At 38.3% G+C, this 20,864-nt stretch overlaps 2 protein-coding genes across 2 annotated transcripts; both read left to right on the forward strand.

Annotated features, from left to right (window-relative positions):
* Window positions 1–876: 876 nt before the first annotated feature.
* Window positions 877–13,942, forward strand: LOC139963152 (uncharacterized). The gene is made up of 3 exons (XM_071963698.1): window positions 877–1,264; window positions 2,350–4,280; window positions 8,526–13,942. Exons 2-3 carry the CDS (start codon window positions 2,351–2,353, stop codon window positions 10,574–10,576), a joined length of 3,981 nt encoding a protein of 1,326 aa, XP_071819799.1. The 5' UTR covers window positions 877–1,264; window position 2,350; the 3' UTR covers window positions 10,577–13,942.
* A 1,454-nt stretch (window positions 13,943–15,396) lies between these two features.
* Window positions 15,397–19,818, forward strand: LOC139962927 (limbic system-associated membrane protein-like). Its single transcript, XM_071963338.1, has 3 exons — window positions 15,397–15,826; window positions 17,734–17,855; window positions 18,698–19,818. The coding sequence occupies exons 1-3, from the start codon at window positions 15,591–15,593 to the stop codon at window positions 19,732–19,734; spliced, it is 1,395 nt and encodes a 464-aa protein (XP_071819439.1). The 5' UTR covers window positions 15,397–15,590; the 3' UTR covers window positions 19,735–19,818.
* The last annotated feature ends 1,046 nt before the right edge of the window (window positions 19,819–20,864 follow it).

Here is a 20,864-nt window from a genome sequence, read left to right on the forward strand (position 1 = left end):
AACTTTCGTTACAAAATGTCACCTCACTCTTGAATGACTCGATCACCATGTTTTGTGAGTCACTTACATTTTTTCCCATGAGGGCTTGGATTGACTTTACTCAGACTGCAGTTCTGAAACAGAAATGCAAGTTTGTACATTTTAAAGGGATATTTGTTTTATTACTTTACTGGTCGATCCTGTTGTTCAACTATAGCGGGGATTTGATGTTCGAAAGTGGCAGGGGTAAGGGGGGGGGGGAAACCTCGGGGAGGGGTCCGAGAAGTTTTTGTATTTTATAAAGCCTCTAGTGGTAATACGGTGGAATATATATATATATATATATATATATATATATATATATATATCATAGGTTATTTCCAATTACTAGTTGTGTATTTGAAAATGTAATTATGCTATCTGCATAAAAGTGTTGTCAGATTTTCCTAAGCGACATGAAATGTAACGAATAGATTTAAATAAGATAAGATGGGTCGATCTCTTTATATAACCTGTGTAATGACATTATGAATAAGTATAAACGTATCGCAGAGTTGTCGGTACTGCTGTGGCAAAACCAACCAAAGTACGGACCGAATTTTCTATGTACAAAAAAGTCAACTCAAGGTCTCTGAAAAAATGGGGGGGGGGGTAGTCCCCCTTGCGCCCCTCCCCCACGTCTTTGTCTGTGATTATTTTATACAAAACGTAATGTTTTTGAGAACTTAAGTTTCGGAAATGACTGCGACCACCATTGATATACCTATATTTCCTATGGTGTTACACGTCCTTACGTAGGGCGTCCTAGGGATAAAACAGGCTGTGTCTTATACCTTCCGGTAGCAGGAAATAGGCTACCAGTGGAAATCAATGAGAACAACACACACACAGTAGTATGAGTAGGCTAGTACAAATCAATATCGACAGGACTTAAATGTAACGTTAGGCTTCGTTACAGAACCTATTATGATAAATGGGTGTACCCGCCGTTATTCGTTCAAGTGTTATATTCCTTTGAGAAATTATCAACCAAGAAATATACTTTGATCATCTCGTGAACCTCTGAAACAAGCAGATGTCGATGTTATTGTTTCTTCTAACAGCTGAAGGAATCTTTGGTTAAAGTCTTTGAACATAATTCGAACGGGTTTGTTTAAGAATCGTTTCAAAAAATTGTTTGGAGCTGGAGGTGATCAAGGTTTAAAAATATTTGCGAATGACGGGACGGACTATACCATTTTAATATCTACTCCGCGAAACAATCGCTCTATTCAACCGGTTACAGGTAAAGATAAAAACCTTTGTGAAAATATTGTTTGAAGATTAATTCAGTCGTGTTTAATATAACTGATATTTGAATAATATTGAAAGGAAAAGAGACAGTCCAGGCTATTGGATGTGACTGACACCGGTATTTAACAGTCAGTTTAATTTTGGTATATACCATAAACCAGGGGTTCCCTAACTGGGGTGCATGAAACCCCCAGGGGTTGCGTGAGACGTTTCTGAAAGTCAAAACTAGTAAGAGTACTTTTTGTTGAACTAAAATCTGATATATCATATAATTTAGTGATGTACAAAAGTCGACAAACTCTGTTTGGTTTTTCATTACAATATTTACACGATGAACTTGATCTTTTACGAAGCACTTTTATGCGTATTATAGTATAAATAATGACTCAGATCGTGTCTCGAAAAGTTGAGGGTTCGTAGACAACTCTGACATCCACAGGTGGTTCGTGGGAAGATAAAGTTAGGGAAACCCTGCCTTAAACCTTTTAAATTTTCTTTTTTACGATGAAAATGTCAGCCAGTTATAAGGTGTATATGCCTTTGTAATGTGATGCCTGTGAACACAAAGTACTGCAAAGTTGAAGCAGTGACGTAGGAAGGTACTTTTGAGTGGGAGGGGGGGGGGGCTGAAGACTGATGGCCGACCTGGGGGAGGGGTCTAAGGGGAGGGGGTGTCCCCTCCCCTTTGGAATTTTTTTCATTTCCAGGTAGCCTCAGATGCAATTTGGTGCAATATAGCACACTTCAAAACCCACTCCATTTTGTAAACTTAATTTTGTATTTTCACCAGGCCTTAGATGCAATTTGGTGCTCCAAATGAGATTTTTTTTCTCATTTGGAAATGAAAAAGGGGTTTTCTGACTTGCGAAGCGGGGGGGGCGGAATGATACTTCCGCCCCTCCACATTTTTCACTGGGGGGCTGGCGCCCCCCCAGCCCCCCGGTTCCTACGCCCTTGAGTTGAAGTCAAAGTGATTCATTCAGTGTTCCATATCGTGTGTTATCCAAGACGTTTGCCTGTATACTATATTCATTTATCATCTTAAATCGGTTTTTTTTCTTGACTATTTTTTCTCAGGATGTCAGGGAAGTCCTCTTCACAACTCCATAGGTACCGATATCTTTTTGTCTTGAGCCTATTTACTGTATTCGGTCAAAGTAATTCTGCTGTTCCTGTATTATCTATCGAACCGTCCAACATGACAATCGCAATGGGAGGGATTGTTCGATTTTCATGCCGTGCAGAAGAGTCCTCTGAATTAACTGTCAATTGGATCCGTGAGGATACAATTATCAGTACTGATAGAGTCATCTCTAACAATGTCGATATTGGCCGGTATTCGGTTATCGGAGTTACAGACGACGATTTCGATTTGCAGATAATCGATGTCAAACCGTACGACGAAGCTGCATTGAAATGTCAAGCCACGAAAACCGACGGCAGTGGTACCGTCATATCGCCCTTCGTATACTTGACGATTCATTATCCACCAAACGCCGATAGATTACGATGTTATCTGGGCGCAGGGACTGTACGAGTCGAAGTTGGCGACGAACTTGAAGCCATATGTGTGTCACAACTGGGGGTTCCCCCCGCTGAACTCCAATGGGTAACAGTTGGTGGAGACAACGTCACTACCGCATACAAAGATCCAGGGTTAGACAGTTACGTAATACTAAGGTTTAAGAAAAACATCACCTTAGAAGACAAAGGTATGGAGTTCACCTGTATCTTACGTCATCCATTATTGACTAAACCAAGCGAGTGCACGATAGGACCACTAGACGTGTACCATGCTCCATTGAACGCAACCATCATTTCGTCATCATCAGAGAGCATCACGGAAGGTGATGATCTAGACTTGACATGCTCGGCTGACGTCAACCCTGAATATGACGTCACTTTTGCCTGGTATACAGAACCCAGATACAAAGGTAAAACCACATACACTAGTGATGGAGCTACTATTCATTTTAGTAATGCACCTATAAGTTTGAACAGTACTATAGTCATTTGCAACGCAACAAATTCTCGCGGATTCAGTACCACTAGCACTGCTATCATAATTCTCTCAAAGGTGACGCAAGAACCTCCTCAACCTAAACCAACAAGAGGAGCAGGACATTTACCAACGGCTGCTCCGATGAACTTCCCTAACACTCAGATCATCGTGTTCATCCTAATGGGAGTTATATTCGTCCTGTTACTTGGTATTGTTATCATATTGATCATAGGACGCAAATGGCGGGAACCTGTCATCGTTCTGGATGTCAATGATGAAGTCTGCAGACGATCTTTGTCTGGTGGCGGTAGCTTAGTTTTCGGTTCTGCCTCTCATAATATAGTGTTGCACCACACACCGAATAGCGAAAGACATCTACTTGAAATACACCAGGGTAGGAAAGATAGCTACAGTGTAGCTTCTTCGAGTACTTGCTGTTCTCATCGTGATTCTGACTCGGTTCAATGTGATCACGACAATTACCCTAGCGATCCTCAAAAGGCTGCGAAAATTGAAGGAACAGAATTTTATCGATCCGCCCATACTTCGTCACGACATAATTCCATCGATTCGGCTTGTTCTGACAATTCACATTACGAGCGCTCTATTTGTAGCAGTACTCACGATAGTAAACATGGCCAATCTCCATATCGCTCACGTGACCCTTTGCCGCCAACTCCCGACGAGCTTATCCCTATGACGACGCTGAATGCGAATCACACTGTGACACTGGAGGATGAGGAACATCACGCAGAGAAAAACTTGTACATGAACTCGTCGCCGAAGAAAAGGTCAAATAGTCCTCGTTCAGAGTCACGTGACAATGCGTCATCGAAGCGTGACTCTGGTGAGCATAATTATGAAGATCTCACTCCTGTTTCTAAAAGGAAAATGTATAGTCCCGATTTACTTGACACTGGCGAAGAAGATTTCCCCGACGATGATAAACCAAGGGTAACACCTGAGACACAATTCGGTGAAGTCAGAGACAAAGAATTCATGAAATGAATACGAAAAAAAAAAACAGTTATTGACAAAGGAAGGGGACAAACAACAAAAGGAGCAAACGGTGATTACCCTGGATATTCTTAACTCATATGCGATGGAATTCTTATAAGGAAAACAGTATATGTCATTGTATAATGTTAGTCTTTCAACCAAATGAAATCAAAGTCAGGGTTTGTTCTTCTTATTTCTTTGACAAGACACTATTCCTATCAGCTTTTCTTTCAGCACATCATCATATGAAATTTTCTGCGTCCTCTCTGCGCCGCCTTATGACCAAATAGGACGATGCCGGCTCTGAGTTAAACCAACGCCTCGAACAAGTATTAGCTAACGCTCTGTTACTTGTTACCCGTTTGGCGTTCCATGTATAAATCATTTCGTGTATGGAACGCCGAAAAAGTCAAATGTATATATAATATTTCAATGTACATTAAAATCGCCATGGTACTCTATTATGATGAAAACGTACAGTACTTCATATCGCTGACATGTTCCTTTATTATTTCTAAATTCTACAAAGCCAAAAAAAAAAGAAAAAAAAAAGAAATAGACAGAAGTACGATAAATTTTATTTTTTTACATATCATGTTACAGAAAGTTCAGATATTTCAGTTTGATTGTCATAGTCGGTGAACCTTTTGGTGTACCCTGTGCTTGTCGAAAATTTCACCAAAGTACGACGATGCATTTATTATTCGGCATCAGTCCATATAAATACTAACCATTATGTTTATGGAACGCCACGAAATGTGTATAATTTAACGAAACGACCGCCCAACTTGAATATATTTCTTTCAATGTGCATCATAATCATAATAGACTAACGATATACAAATACATAAATCATTTTTACTTATATTTTCTTCTTCAAATTAGCCAAATCGTAACATGGGCATCAGTTTAAACTGTCGTTATATTTTCATTTCGACTTATGAAAAGGCTGTTTTTTAAGTTGTGGACTTCCGTCATATAATCTCTCGTTTACTTATAGTAATAATTTCATTTGTGTTACGTTCACGAGGAACCGATTTTAACTTTGTATCGAAAACATGCGTTGGCCTATAAATCCCATTTCACCACGCATCTACCCATTCGAGGACCACTTTGGTCCCTGTTTTAAATTTGTTTCGTGTCTACTATCACTTTTAAACTCAATGTGCATCATCTAGGTAACTGAACTTAAAATGGTCTTAGTTTTTCTTTATTTTTTTTATGATTTTTTAATATTACTTATCTACAGAGGGAAATAATACTTTACAATAAAAAAAAAGGTAGCATTTTGATGTCTTTTTTTATTAAGTACAGAAAACGTTCCTTTGACAACTAAAATAAACATTCCAAATGTATTACATTTCAGGGATAAATCAACAACGAAATTATGGCACGAAAAAAAAAAGTTTGTTGAAAACCATCTCCCTTTGATGACATCCTTGTTACTGTGACCCACTTCTTGCAGTAAGGGAGGGTTTAGCTTGTGAAAATATGTTACATTCGGGTCAAGTACTAGACATTTGGGTTCAACTATCAGTGTGAAATATGTTTCTCTTAACGATAAGTCAGACTTAATCCGCCGTCGAAAAGCCCCTTTAAAGTACAATGATGTTAGTGTTTTTCTCATTGGGATCATTAATAATAAATCATTATCAATTTTGCGCTGACCATGTTCCTTAAAATCGTGCAGTACTTCCGTAACCGTACAGACGCAACAAGATGACAAAGTACTTATTTAACTTTAGTTGTGCTTGGATCATCAAAAATGATAGCACGCAAATCAACCAAACTTGTTCCTAGTGGACCGTTTCCAAGCATAACGGAGATTTGGAAGGAAAACCAACCGCTACTAAAAAGATCTGACGTTTATTAGATCAAAATAAACAAATACATTTATAGACGAACTTCGCTTGCAAAAAGCAAGTTACAAAAGGATCTCTTCTTCCGAAGAGCAGGAGATTGGCACCCAGTTTCATTCGAATGCCCCATTACCAAGAACAGATACTTCTGACGTCATCAGCGAGAAAGGGGAGGGGTGTTTAGGGCATCTGTCAAATGATGCTCACATCCTTCTCAACTGTTTCGTCCCGTAGCTAGGCAATGTCTCAAGAAAATACAGAGAAAAGATAAAATCTGAGGGCGTACTTCAATTTGCAATGGTGATTGTTATCGTAACGAAGATTCTATCAATGATGGAGACGAAGGGTAGACACCTTCTTGGCAAGAGCTTGCCAAGAGAACTAAGGATCAGACCACCGAATAAGCGCAGGCATAAGCTTTCAACATGCTAATTTTCTATATGCACCTGTGTAATCAATCGAATGCATTGATGACTTGCGGACAAGCATCCTCTTCTGTTCGTCTGCATCACAATCAACCACGCATGCATGCACGCTTATTCCACAAACTCAAGTAGGACGAAACTGTATGAAAACGAAAAATGTCATCAATATTATATAAAATTCATAAAATGAAGCAAATAGGTTGTTAAATTCTTGCTGTCCATGATCTACAAAATCCTGTTAATATTCCAATACCGCTTATAACTTTGTGGAGTGTTAGCTCAGTGGTTAATGCCGGTGCCTATCAATCATAAGGTCCCGAGTTCAATTCACTCCAAGATTAATGTATGTCGTCCAGTTACAGAGTTGTTGACAATTGACAATTCATAATCATGGACGTTAAATATGAACCTAAGAGACTAACTTCGGTCAGCCTGCGGCTTTGATAAGCCAATGAGGCTTCTTCGCGAGTTCCTGGTTGCAAAGAGGATCTAAAATACATAAAAACACTTTACTGGCAGAAATTTGGTCTTGATTTGTCTTAGTTCATGAAATAGAGGAGAAATGGTTCTCAATAGCTATTTATGTTTTCAAGTTATTCAGCTGTAAAATACCCATGTCTCTGGGGTTGCTCCTTTAGTGCTTATCTGACGAAGACGTCGGCTCCTCAGTTCAGGCCTATACATGTAAATGTCCATCCATTGTTTATAAAATTCTTATCATCCAAAAAACAACATGTTCTTCAACTTCATATTAACAACACAGAGCACCATTGGATGACATTCAAAACAATTTGCCAGTGACAAATTTTTAATGCAATATCAAACATGTTTTTCTTTTAATACCATAGAAGTAAGTTACGTTTTCCACCCAAGTTTTGGTTGCACCTGATGAACCTGATGAAGAACTGACCTAATGGTATGTATGTTTGACTCAATAGTCCAACCACTTCAATTGATGACCCTCGGATTAAAGTTCATCCAAAATTAAAAGTGGAACAGAGATTCAACCTGCATGGGTTGATAGCAGTGTTTTCTGACAGTCTTCAAAATATCAAAATTAAGTTTGTGACTACAGTCATTCCTTAACTTTTGAAGATGTTCACAATACGCCGGGCATAATGTAGGGTTTAAACAAACACATGCTATAAACAAACAAGAATCAAAGAGAAAGAGTGGTACCGCAAGTTATTTACGAATAATTGCAACGTTAGACCATCCGTCAACCACTTTATATGACAAATATTGCGTGAACAGAATCTGGCAGACTTGGTACCAAGTTTTGTTTTTGTTTTAAAAAGAAGAAGAAGAAAGTACTAAAAGACAAAATCATTCAGCTTCTATTAATCTTGATATTATTAGTCACTATCGATTGTAATTATCAGTATCGCAGATTTCTTATTCTCAAAATTTGCAGGCTATATAAAAATGCATTCCAATTAAAGCGTAGAGAAAATGTTACCCGGCATCAATCTTTGTGGAAGTTACTGAACTTAAAAACTGAGTTTTCAAGACATTTATTTTTAAACACTAGCACTTGTCAACATTTCACAAACAGATGGAAATAGACGCTTCTCGAGAACGCTCTGTGTAACCAGTAACAATGATACATTGAATATTTATATACAGTCTCTTGCCAACCAATCACCCAGGAAATGGTAGGCATGGCGCTCTCGTGGCCAAGACAACGATTTCCACAGCATCCGGTAAGGTCAGCAGTTACTCTATTAGATGCTCATTGCAGGAGCAATAGAAGGTTAACCTTTCATGTGATGACTTGTTTACAATGGTTTTGGTTACCACAAAACGGAATGAAGCATCATTTCTGTTAAAACGGTTGACGTCAAAAGAATCTGTTTTAGAAATACCGAAATCGTGTAGCGAACAACATCAAAACTTGATTTATTAACTTTATACTGAGAGCCTTACCATTATTGTCTCAACATCTCTATATCTCACAGTGAACTAAATTTCTGGAACAACCCAAATCACTTATTGAAAAAAAGATCATTAATATTTTGAAGAAGAAACACCGAGCAAAAACTCTTCCAGTTATGGATCTTCTGAAAAGGAACTCTTTCCAACTCTTGCTGAATGTCATGATGGTGACTTTGGTAACTTGTGATCGCAGCATCGTCACTGGTCCGGACAACACGACCATATCGCTTGGTGATTCCGTCACCTTTTTTTGTACCGTTTCATCAGATGTGGACCACGATACAATCGTTGCTTGGAAGCAAAACGATCGGGTAATTACTGAAGATTACAACGTAGGCAATCAAGTCGACGGTGCAAGGTATTCCTTGACGAGTGGGGTTGTCGGGCAAGAGTATAACCTACACATCACATCGGTTAATACCCTCGACGCTGGTATGTACACCTGTGCTATCCAATCACTTTTAAATCCCACCGAAACAATTGAATCTTCTGCCACCGTATGGCTTTCTTACAAAAGTGCCCCAAGTAAAGACTTTCCAAAATGTTCTCCATCAGAAGAAATGACCTTCAACGTTGGGGAACAGGTGAGTTTTTCATGTCGTTCTGAACTTGCTGTTCCCCCCGTACAGTTATCTTGGCTGAGTGATGGAGGAGAGGAACTGGGTGCGGTAGAATCGACTCAAGGAACACTTTTAGTGTCCGAGTTTACCAAAATATTAACCAAAGAAGATAACGGAAAGACATTTGAATGTGATCTTAGCCATGAATTACTCACCAACGATCGTTCGTGTGTTGTCGGTCAGTTGAATGTACAATACCCACCTACTATCATTACCCTTTCGTCAAATGTTGAGGAGGAGAGCTTAGAAATAGGCAGCACGGTAACTATAACATGTGAAGCAGACGCCAATCCACCTTCCAGGATTAGTTGGACGAATTCAACTGATATACCTCAAAGTAAAATTGTAAATGAAAACTTTTTGATCATTAGTGACGTTACACAATCCCTTAACGGAAAAGTCATAGAATGCTCTGCTAAGAACGACTTGGGCGAAGCTACTAGTTCGTTCACTCTGAACGTCAATCAACCGTCAACAAAAGCTGCTACCCCAAAGCCCTCATCGACAACTACCGATTCAACTTCACGTGCCACAACATCTACACCCTCTGTATCGACGAAGAAAATCCTGACCACACTCAAAAGAACCTTAGGATCTTTCAAGCCTCCTGCCTTACCAGGCACTAAGTACACGACCCAAGAACCCAACTTATCCCTAGATAATATTCTTGGAGTAGAGAGGAACTTTTTGATAGCTCTGTTGATCGGAGCATTTTTCGTATTATTGTGTTTTATTTTGCTATTGGTGTTGGTATTTGGCAGGAAACGTGCAAAGACCATTGTGTATGTGAACAGTGAAGATAACCTTCGCAAATTGTCCTTGTCAGCAGCCTCTGGAAACAAGATCCTCGTCCACACCCCTCTCATGGACCGTCGCAATAGAACCGGAAGTGATAATCCTTCTGACGACCAAAGTTTTGATTCGGCCATACACTTGCTCTCACCGGTCACCCCAGGTGATCAGCCGGATTATCGAGGTCACATGATCAACAGAAGCAGATCCAATATCTCAGCGTCTTCAAGTCAAGCGAGTGGAACGGGTTACATGCGAGTCCCATCGACCGAATTGCTGATCAACACGCAATCACAACAAAGAGTTCAACAACCTCGATATGTAGTCCTTGACATGGTGAACCAGAATGGCGTTCCATTCCCAAGTGCTGATCCAGGACAGGTTAATTACGCATCTGCGACGACGGATAGACCGAAGGAACGTAAAGTGGATCGAAAAGGGCCTGGTTTTGAAACCATTCCTCTGAGAGGTGTACGACGAGACCAAGGGCAAGAATTGTATGTATTGCAAGGGACACAGTACATTCCGGTCCAAAAGGTCATGGATGAACCATCTCCTTCGAGCAACTCCAATGTGAAAATTCTCATAGGAGGGAGTGATAACAGCAGTGAGGAAGAATTAAACATACAAGAGGGCAGGTCATTACTAAATCCGGGACACCGTCCTGTCTGAACAGGTCTTATCTATTCGATAGTTGGTTGGAAATCCTGCGTTTACTAAAATACGCAAAATTTGGCTTACAATCAATGTTCGGCGCGCGGGTTTGCGCGTACGAGTATTGTTCGAGTAATGAAGCTCTGTAGTGCATTGTGTTTGAAATGAAGTATAACAAACCGTGTATGCAAGTTGGTTGAAATAAAGCTTTTGAGAAGTGAATGCTTAGATGTAATATTTAGCAGAGTGTGCTTAGGTCATATTGTATGGATGAAATCATTTGCATCAGTGTTGGAATGGAAACAATAAGAAGAGGCGCGCGTATAGTAACTGTATCGTTGTAACTAGGGTAGAGAGATTGGCTGCGTGGTTAGCGAAAAATGTGCAGTGTGTTCCAGATAGAAGTAAGACAGCCTTTGACCTACGGAAATTATTAAGAGCTATCGGCAGACAAACTGTCTCCATCACTGTTTGGCTGCTCTGCTGCAAAGAGATTGTTGTGTGTTGTGTTAGTAATTAAGAGAAACCTTTGAGGGAAGACAAATAATGTATGGTAAACTACTTCGACAGATGAAGAGTATCCAAGTAATGTTATGTACAGAATAAGTAATGTTCACAGAATAGTATAACATTGCTATTGTACAAGGCATGACCTTAAACAAAAGTGTATGTGGTTTTCAATTAAATTTGAAAAGGTTGCTAATTAGTTTGTTTCTTTAGCTCACAGATTGCATAATATGATTAAAATAGTTTCATATGTTGAACAGTCAGTTGTTGAATCCTTCCTGTAGGTCTAATCACATTAATGTAACGTTAACATTTAAGTATATACTCTGTCTTGTGTAACTTTCATTTTCAAAATTTACCTGTTAAAAGATCAGTATGAGAATGTATTTTCTCATAAATATTATCGTTTATTTGATCAATGAAGCCAAATCGTTATACCATAATATAAGATAAGGGTAAAATTTAAAAATAACTGTTTTATTCTTCAAACAATGAAATGTTAATATTAATATGAAATCTCTCATATATTACACATGCCCTATAAGTAAAACATGTTACCGTACAATTTTTTTTTAAAGTTATAATTAAATACAATAATTTTGTAGCATGGTATGTATACAAAAGGTTAAGCCTTAATTTCCGAGTATTGTTATGAATAACATTCTTAGCAAAAGTTGCCACAGAGAACGATACCTCGCGGTACAGGCAGGAAGCAATATTTGTTGGGGAAATAAAAGGGGGAAAATAGTGGAAACAAATGAGCAAACTCACTTGAAAGAAATTGAACTATATATGATACTATGAACTATAATGATATACGGTAGGTGTATTGCAACACCCACCCACGCTACGATCGTGACCATATAAGGGTATCGAAAAAAAGGGTATCGGCTGTTACTGCTTTAATTGGACACCGATACAAGTCCTTTTTCCTATCTGGCAGTTTACAAGGTCCTCAGTTAGTTGGCATGTGGCCAAATTTTGTATCCAGAAGGTTCTGATATGACTGTTATTGCTGATGGTAACAATGACCCCGTTCGTAGTACTTTTAAGGAAGTGGTTCCAGCCTACGTTAAGGTTGAAACTTCCGGTACTATTTTCCGGCACTTGGTCAGCGGTTCTAATCTTTTTCCTTAATGGTTTCTAGCAAAGAGCCAGTTGCCTAATATTCAGGAAAAATGATTAATGCCATTTTAGAGAAACAGGTTGCATTTACCGTGCTTCTATGTTTACCAAAATGGTAATCAAGATTGAGAGGAAAATGTGTGATACAATGGCCGGTCATGTAAAGGTTACAAAGCCTACTATATCATGGCGTCCTGTGATGTGTAAAGGACAAAATGTCGGTTGAAAGATGACAGAGAAAAAGTTGAGAGAAAAGAAACTTTCAAATTCTGTGCTACCAGCAAACAGAGAAAAAAAATGTAATATATTTATTTTTAGTTTGTATTGTCAGATTGACATATCACTGACATAAGCCAAGGGGTAAAACAAAAGAGAGAAATAAGCAAAAAGACGACACCATTTTGAATAATCACGCATGATGACGACAACCCTTGGTAGTCACGTGGTCGTAGTAACGCGTATGAATAATATGTATGTTGTTTAGCATGTTGTAAGGCATTATACCAAAATTCAGTACCGTAGAGTATATGCATCAATATGATGCACGCGTGTACTGGAAAGTATTCTCACATATTAACATTAAAATTTTATGCTCGGTGAAAGTAAGCGTTAAAGCAAATATTTCGGGTACCGTTACGTCCATATCAGGATAGCAATTGTAAAAGGCATTGTGTATGAAACAATATGGCATTTTGGTAAATTTAAACCGGTTGTTTTGCAAACAAGGAATTGAAAAAAAAAATAGCATCAGGAATTCAATATATATATATATATATATATATATATATATATATATATTGCGCTTCAATGCGTATTTTTCTTATATTTCTCATTTTTTAATAAATATTCATAGTCAACAAGTTAAAGGGTTAAAAGTGATATATGGTATTATATTTATTTAGAAATTAACATGCAGGTAACGACAACATCTGTTATGCTCGGTGAAAGTAGGCGTTTAAGCAAGTATTTCGGGTATCTTTACGTCCATGTCAGGATAGCAATTCATCTCTGTAAAAGGCATTGTGTATGAAACAATATGGTATTTTGGTAAATTTAAACGGGTTGTTTTGTAAGTCATTAAAATTAATTTCAAATATTTATATTGAAATAAGGCATTAAAAACTAGTTTTTTCATTTATTCGTATTCAACATATGAAGCGTTGTAATTATGTATTTCATGTTTTTTTCTTCAGTTAGCTATATAAGTATAAAAACCTAGATGTATGAGGAAATTGAGGGTATTATCACAAAACTGAAAGTTCTTGAAGGAGCAATGAATTGAAGAAAATAGCATCAGGAATTCAACATATATATAAATATATATATATATATATATATATATATGCGTCTTTTTCTTATATTTCTCATATTTTAATAAATATTCATAGTATGTTAAAGCGTTAAAAGTGATATACGTTATTTAATGTATTTAGAAATTAACATGCAGGTAACGATAACACGGGGTAGTGGTATCACGTCATATAGTTATACTCTCTGGTTCTAGTTTGATGTGCAATTAAGTTAAGATCATGTGAATAATATGTCTTTCGGTTATGCTTAGTGTGTTCATGTATCCATGCCATTAACGTTGTTCATAATATAATATGCATATATACATCTATATATATATATTATATAAATATTGTGAATTATTTGTTGTTTCACAACTTTACTGTATGGCATTGAATATATTACATATCACTTGATTATTGCACAACTTTTGATTGGGAAATAAAATAATTGTTAAAATGATTTATTCGCATTCGTTTCTTTTTTTTACTTTTTCAAGCTTTGATCAACTAAACTGAAGAAAAAAACAATAAAAGCAAGAAAAAGATAATTACAATTTCAAAGGAAGAGAACAATAAACTATTGTTATCTGCTTGAATTTATAGATGAGAAAGTTAGAATAGGCAAAATAAAATCTTCATATACACCTATGAATATATCATGAATTTACGAAGGCTTCAAATAATGTACACTGGTATAGGGATATGAATATGATTATGATTATGACTCCAATACACCGGCAGGAGCGTCGAATATAGTTCGGGCCCAGGAACAACTATGTAACCCCCTTCCCCCTCCCCCCCTCCCCGAAAAGCTGAATGTGACACGATCGTTTGAATGCAGTCATACTCAGCTTTTCGCTGAAATATGTAAACACAATATTGATTTCATTATTCTTCACTCCCATCTCTAACTCACTATACATCGTTTTAATGTTTAATTGCAACTGAGTCTCGTCTGGTTGGCGGAAGTCCTGGCCTTATCTATCTTTACACATAGTAAATGTATAGCCCCCTCCTCCATCAACTTTAAACTCATGTGTACGTCACTATCCAGTTCATATACAATGCTGCTAGCTCAATACCTTGTCGGAATGATGATGGTCACAAAATGGGGAAGGATATGACTGGATATAGGAGCGGTCCATAAAGAGCACGATTAACCGATAACCTCATTAGAAATCTTTGTTTACAAATTTCCCTTCAAATTAAGTCTTCTCGCGATCCATCAGCCCATCATGTTCAAAAACATCTCCCTTCTCTTTCTCTCTTTCGTGCTCGGACTATTGGTAAACGCCAATAAATCGGAGCCATGGTTTTGAAAAGAATCGAAGATGCTTTGCCAAGAAAAAAAAACACAAAAAAAACCCGGTGAATTAAGCCATGAACAAAAGATTGAAGACCCCGGGGTACGTGAAAAATGAGGTCACACGCATGAGACAGTGTAGGAGTGCATGACCCTGTTTCTCTTATTCTCGATTTACTTCGTAACGGTTGAACAAATTCGAGATCTTCCACATGCACTAATCTATTGTACTGATTACGTAACTGGAAGAAAGACTGGTTAAGTGCAGGCTAAAGATTTCTACACTGAGGAATCCACAAGGAAGAGCAAACATTATGGCTTATAACTTTCTGCACCTTCTAATGCAATGAGAATAAAATGAATCCATCAATTTTAAGAAATTTAATTTTATCCAACAAATATTTTAGATCTCTCGTCAGATTGGGAACGAAGGAAAGAGTCACCAAAAGTAATTTTTCTTGAGAAGTTTGAATTTAATCCGGCACGACGAGTTTAAAGATATTGCTGGTCATTCACTGAGACTATTGTTATTTAAATTTAGAGGCTCAATAGGGGATAAAGGAAAGAGGAGCCAAGAATTCGGGTACGTTAAGAAGTACGCCCTTTAGGATTTACGTTATATGAACAGTGAAGATGCACACAGCAGTGTGGAGCCAGGCATATTCGTCTTCGGAGTCACAGTGTTGATCACACAGGAGCTGGGACGGTACAGTTACTGATATTTCATTTCCTCTACTACGAAGAAGTCTTTCTAAGAGGAAGGTGATTGCAAGAGGAACAAAGTTTCGAAGGATTTCCCCCCAAAATGGCGACAACAGTACAGCAAGTTGTTTTACTCTTAGCAGTACTTTCAGCTGTAAATGGCCTAGCCTCGAGAGAGCTCTTCTTTTTGTCGACACCGCGAGACACCACCGCCCGTGTGGGCCAAACTGTGACCCTCTACTGCTCCATAAATCAGCCGGGTAGTCGATACATGTGGATCATGGATGGCGTTATCATTAGCCAGGGGTACAATATCATGAGCCTCCCGGATCCTTCCAGGTATGGTCTAAATATTTTACGAAGAGGAGTTTGACCGTTTATTGGTCAAATTTGAATTAAGGTTTGCACCATTCTAACCTGCAAACTTTGAGCTAAAGCTAACCTTAACAGTTTCCAATATATTCTATTCAACATCTTCTACTCGTTCAGTATTGGAGACAATTAAAATGACCTGAAGATGTTACAAAATGTTATTTAGCTAATGCCAGATACGCTCTTATTAAGACATGCAGAATAACCAGTTATTAAAAGTGAATCGGTTCCAACCTCACATATGCTATAAACCCCAAATACATGCTACTCAGGAATATAACATGTTCCCTTTAGTCAGCCACTTTCGCACATAGTTTTGTTACCCGCTGCGCCCCAATCTCTACCCCACCCCCTCCCCGTCAGTTTATCTATAGCTTTTTTTATTACTGTTGAATTTTCATATAAAAAATTAGCTAAGTACTTTTTAAGAAAAAAGTCGCCCAGAAAAGAACCTGGACGCGAAAACCAAACTACCGAACGACTGATCCGCTCAAACCCCAGTCCCCTTGCATCGAGACTGTCACTGTGTGATCATCGTCGGGTGTGCATCACCATTCCCCTCGAAAGGGAACAGATAATACACATGATCTTAGCCAAAAGGCCGGGAAGCGAAAAATTAGTTAAGTAAAAGTTAAAACCTGGTAGCGGCGACGTTTATAATGAATCTCAAAACCTCATATACAGGAAGACATACTTTTATGGCCTCAAATAACATGTCAAGGGATTACACATTATATTGCCAAGGACAACATCTCGTGTTGGAATGTCATCCCAGTGTGCTGTATTAATGACAAAGCCTAGTTTATTTATTGGTTAAATTATTTATTAAATATGATAAAGCAATTAATTTATACTTCATCATCAACTTAACCTTAAAGGAGCATTCCTTTGATTAAGTTTATCCTAAAGTTGGACAGATACAGAAATATTATAGTAACACAATTTGTTCACAATTCAATTCTTCTTAGACTAAAGCTAACGTTCTGCAGTCTTTATATGTGGTTTTTATATGCTAGTGAGGTTACAGGAAACGCCGCCCTTAAAAGTGCTGTTTCATAACCATTCACTGGTCGCATTTATCCGCCAATATTTCCTGTTTTTGTCAAAATAACCTTCAGCTGTAGCCTTTATCGAATTTGTGTTTTTCGATCATAATCTATATACTCTCTGTAGTTCAACTAAACTTAGCTCCATATAAACGGTGTGTAGTTGAACTAACGGTTGCAAAACACAAATATATTGGTGGAGCATACGAAATACTATATTAGAGATGTCATTGTGAAAAGAGGGCGGTATCCAATTATTAATTATTTGTGAATATAATTACCTATAATTTGCTCAGACAGACAAATTCGTACGCAACCACTAACTGAATTAGATAGGAATTTTCTGTCTATAAGGCAATTGTCGACATAGTAAAACCAGAAATTAAAAGTATTGTATGGGTTATTCCTTTACGTTCAGTTCCATTTTCCAAAATAAGGCTAAATCAATGACCCAGTCAAGATTGTAATGTTAACACATTCGCTTTGTGTTGAGAGGCCTAACTTATAACTCTAGAAAATATCTTCATAAAAACATGTTCGTGATACTGAATAGTTTCGTACTTAAATCAATATTTCTCTAAACTCATGGTTATAGACTGCTTTTTTCTTTACTTAGCTGAAAAACCTATCACAATATATATTTTGTTCTGAGCTACGTGGCTGTTGAAACTTTACATAAATTTTTTAACGTAAAATGTCCCCCCCCCCCCCACCCTCAAGATGAACCACGGAGCTGTTATCGATAACAACTCCCTACATGAAGGAACATTGGCCTAAGTTGTGATATTTAACCACTGCATTCATCTCCCATTTTCCCTTTATATTTAGATACTCGATTGGCGGTGGAGAAACCAGCTACAACCTCCACATCAGAGACCTCCAGGCCTATGACGCTGGTAGCTACAAATGTGTGGTCACCACAGGAACAGCGGGAATTATCTCCGACCCAGGTATGAGGAGGGTATAAATTAACAGGGAGTGGGTATGGAGGAGGGAGGCTTGGCCCAAAAAAATGTGATAAATTAGCACACGGTATGGCACCATAGATTAAACAGAGTATAGTGTAGAGCAATTAGCTAAACCTGAACTATATCTATAATATTCTAGCATAGGTGGTTCACTCAGGTGGCGCGCTACCTGTTTAAGGTAAGCTACATGTACGCATGAAACACCTTTCCCTGAACAAAAAAAAACCTAATATTGTTTTTGGTACGTTTGTCGCCAGTAGTCGGTAACCTTTATCTAGACTAGACTACTGTCTATGTTTAACAATTTGCCCCCAAAAATTACTGTGAAAACCTTGTTTGATTATGTAATGTTTTATTGTTCAATTATATCCATTGAACGCTTGTTATGTCATTCTCATAAACATAAACTGGAAACAGTCGAAATCACTAATCCTATGCCCATAACTGTGCACTGGTGCAAGCCTTCGCAGCCTGTATTAACATATAAGTTTGATGATGCCTATGACTGGTAGTTTGTCATCATGCAGGCATAAATCTGAAATGTCGCCCTCTTTATGTGTCCTAAACGAGGGCCAATGGATAATTGTATAGTACGTGTTGTGGTACATGTTAGTAAATATATAATTACCATTTTGTTAAGTCAACCCGGTGAAACAGTAAGAACAGTGATCTACTAGGCAGCTGGCAATTCGAACTTCAAGCTTCGAAAATTAACAGATGCATTCTTAACTTATAAACATGTTATAAACATTTTCAAGAAAAGTTGAGAAGAGAACATCGAATTTTAAGATGAAAACTTCATCTTCATTTTGATTAATTTTCAGCCCAATTGGAAGTTCAATCGCCACCAACTTCAGACCTCCCAGACTGCGCCTCCGACGCCCCGCTTTCAGTCGCTATCGGAGAAGTTGTTCAAATATCGTGTACTGTCCCTGGCGGTCGTCCATCGCCTGATATAACCATCTACCGAAACTACCACACGCTTCAACATAACGACGAAAGCCAAGAGAGCGTGTCTTACACGTGGACCGTGGCTGAAGATGATCAAGGGGCCACGTTCCGTTGCGAAGGTCGCCATGACCTGTGGGCCGAGACCAGGAACTGCCAGATGGGACCCTACAACGTCATCACTGACCAAATCCGGGTCGTCCTCGTTCCTCTGAGTGAGATCGTCGAGGTCGGTGGATCCACTTCCTTCGTTTGTCATCAATCAGCACCGATCCGATCTTCTTTCACTTGGCTTGTAAACGGTGTTCCGGTCGACTACACCGACTCTAGTTTCTCGGTGCAGTCTGGCGATATCTCCAGCATCCTCGAGATCGACCCCGTAGCGCGGCGACTAGACGGCAGTATCGTGGCGTGTATCGTAGAGACTTCCCAAGACACCCTGTCCGAGGAGACGACCCTCACTCTATCGGAGACGGCCTTGCGCACACCGGCACCGACTCGACCAGACACCGTCGACCAGGAGAACGATGTCGATACACCGCGCAAGGATAATACCGACGGTTTGGTTCCGGATGAATCTGTTGTGAACATGACTGGATACATCATCGCAGCAGTCGGTATCTGCGTCGTCGTCATCATCATATTTGTTGTGGTTGTCCTCGGTTTCATCCAGATGATCCGAAAGAAATCCAACGATCAGAAAACTATCATCACTCATCCTGAAATCAGAGCCGATACAGACGATTATTACTTTAAAAGTAAATTTGTCAACGTGCAGAAGACCTGGTTCGGACCCGTTCATAACGACACCAGTGCCGGTATTTGCAACTCCTTCCCTCTTCAAGAAGGGCCTCGTATGTTGATTACAATAGCAGATAACGATGAAGAGGTTTTGGGATCGACTGATGCTTAGGTTCATATCTCGTCCAATAATTGTGGTCGGGCATTTTTTTAAAACATTTTTTTAACTGTATGTTGTTTTTAATATCGAATAATTCGCAGGTTTTTAAAAAAAAAAGACTTCCACATATACGCTTCATATTTTTATATCTACTTTTTCATTCTGCTAACATGATCTAACAATGTCCAAATTTTTATTATTATTATTCTATTGTTCCTCATTTATTTTTAACTAAGATTTTATAGCAATCTCAACATCCACACGATTTTATAGCCTTTATAGATCATGCCTGTCGATTTTTAAGTGACATTAGCCAATCAAGTAACAAACTCTGTTAGATGTTAATATTATTTTACACTTGTTATGTACTGACTTACATATCTCCGTACACCATTTGCACTACCAAATCTTTAGAGCAATTTGCAAGCTGTCCACGCAGTTGAACCTCTCATGAATATAAATTATTCATTACTGAAACAAGAGTTAATATGATATTAATATAAGCTGCTATCGTTATCGCAATATTTTTATCTTTAACAAAAAAAAAGCATTGTAATAAATTACGTCATTTCATAATATCTCGGAGAAGTTAATTAAGAAACAAACCTGCATTAGTGCTATTGTAATTTTTCGTTAGGATGCTTTTCTGCGCATGTAGCATTCCTTAAAATAATAGCGTCGTGGATTCGGTTGACGGCCCGGTCACCCCCCCCCCAAAACCTCAACCCAGACCCTCTTTGGATTGCTAAATGATCTATACAAACAGATATAATTAAATATGGAAACATCGTTCAAGACATGGTACAAATATGTAAGAGTGCGTCTCCGCGCTGTCGGTTACGTAATGGCAACCGTGTTAAGAACTTAAACAAACGAATCACCCAATACCTTTCGTCACAACCGGCCAGCCACTGTATCATCCATGTATTTTAATCGTGTTAAAAAAAATTGTCTTATAGAATCTACAAATTCTTTGTATAACAGCCTGGTTTTTATTGTAATAAATATTGGTAACCATGAAAGTTCGAATTTTCTATATCTTGATTTCATTTCGACTCTGTCACATCGGAGCTCATAATGTTCATTTCTCATTATGCCTCAAAGATATTGAAATATTCAATAATTGAATATTCAAGAGTTTT

Source organism: Apostichopus japonicus, chromosome 21 (assembly GCF_037975245.1).
Source record: "Apostichopus japonicus isolate 1M-3 chromosome 21, ASM3797524v1, whole genome shotgun sequence".
Classification (NCBI taxonomy): domain Eukaryota; kingdom Metazoa; phylum Echinodermata; class Holothuroidea; order Aspidochirotida; family Stichopodidae; genus Apostichopus; species Apostichopus japonicus.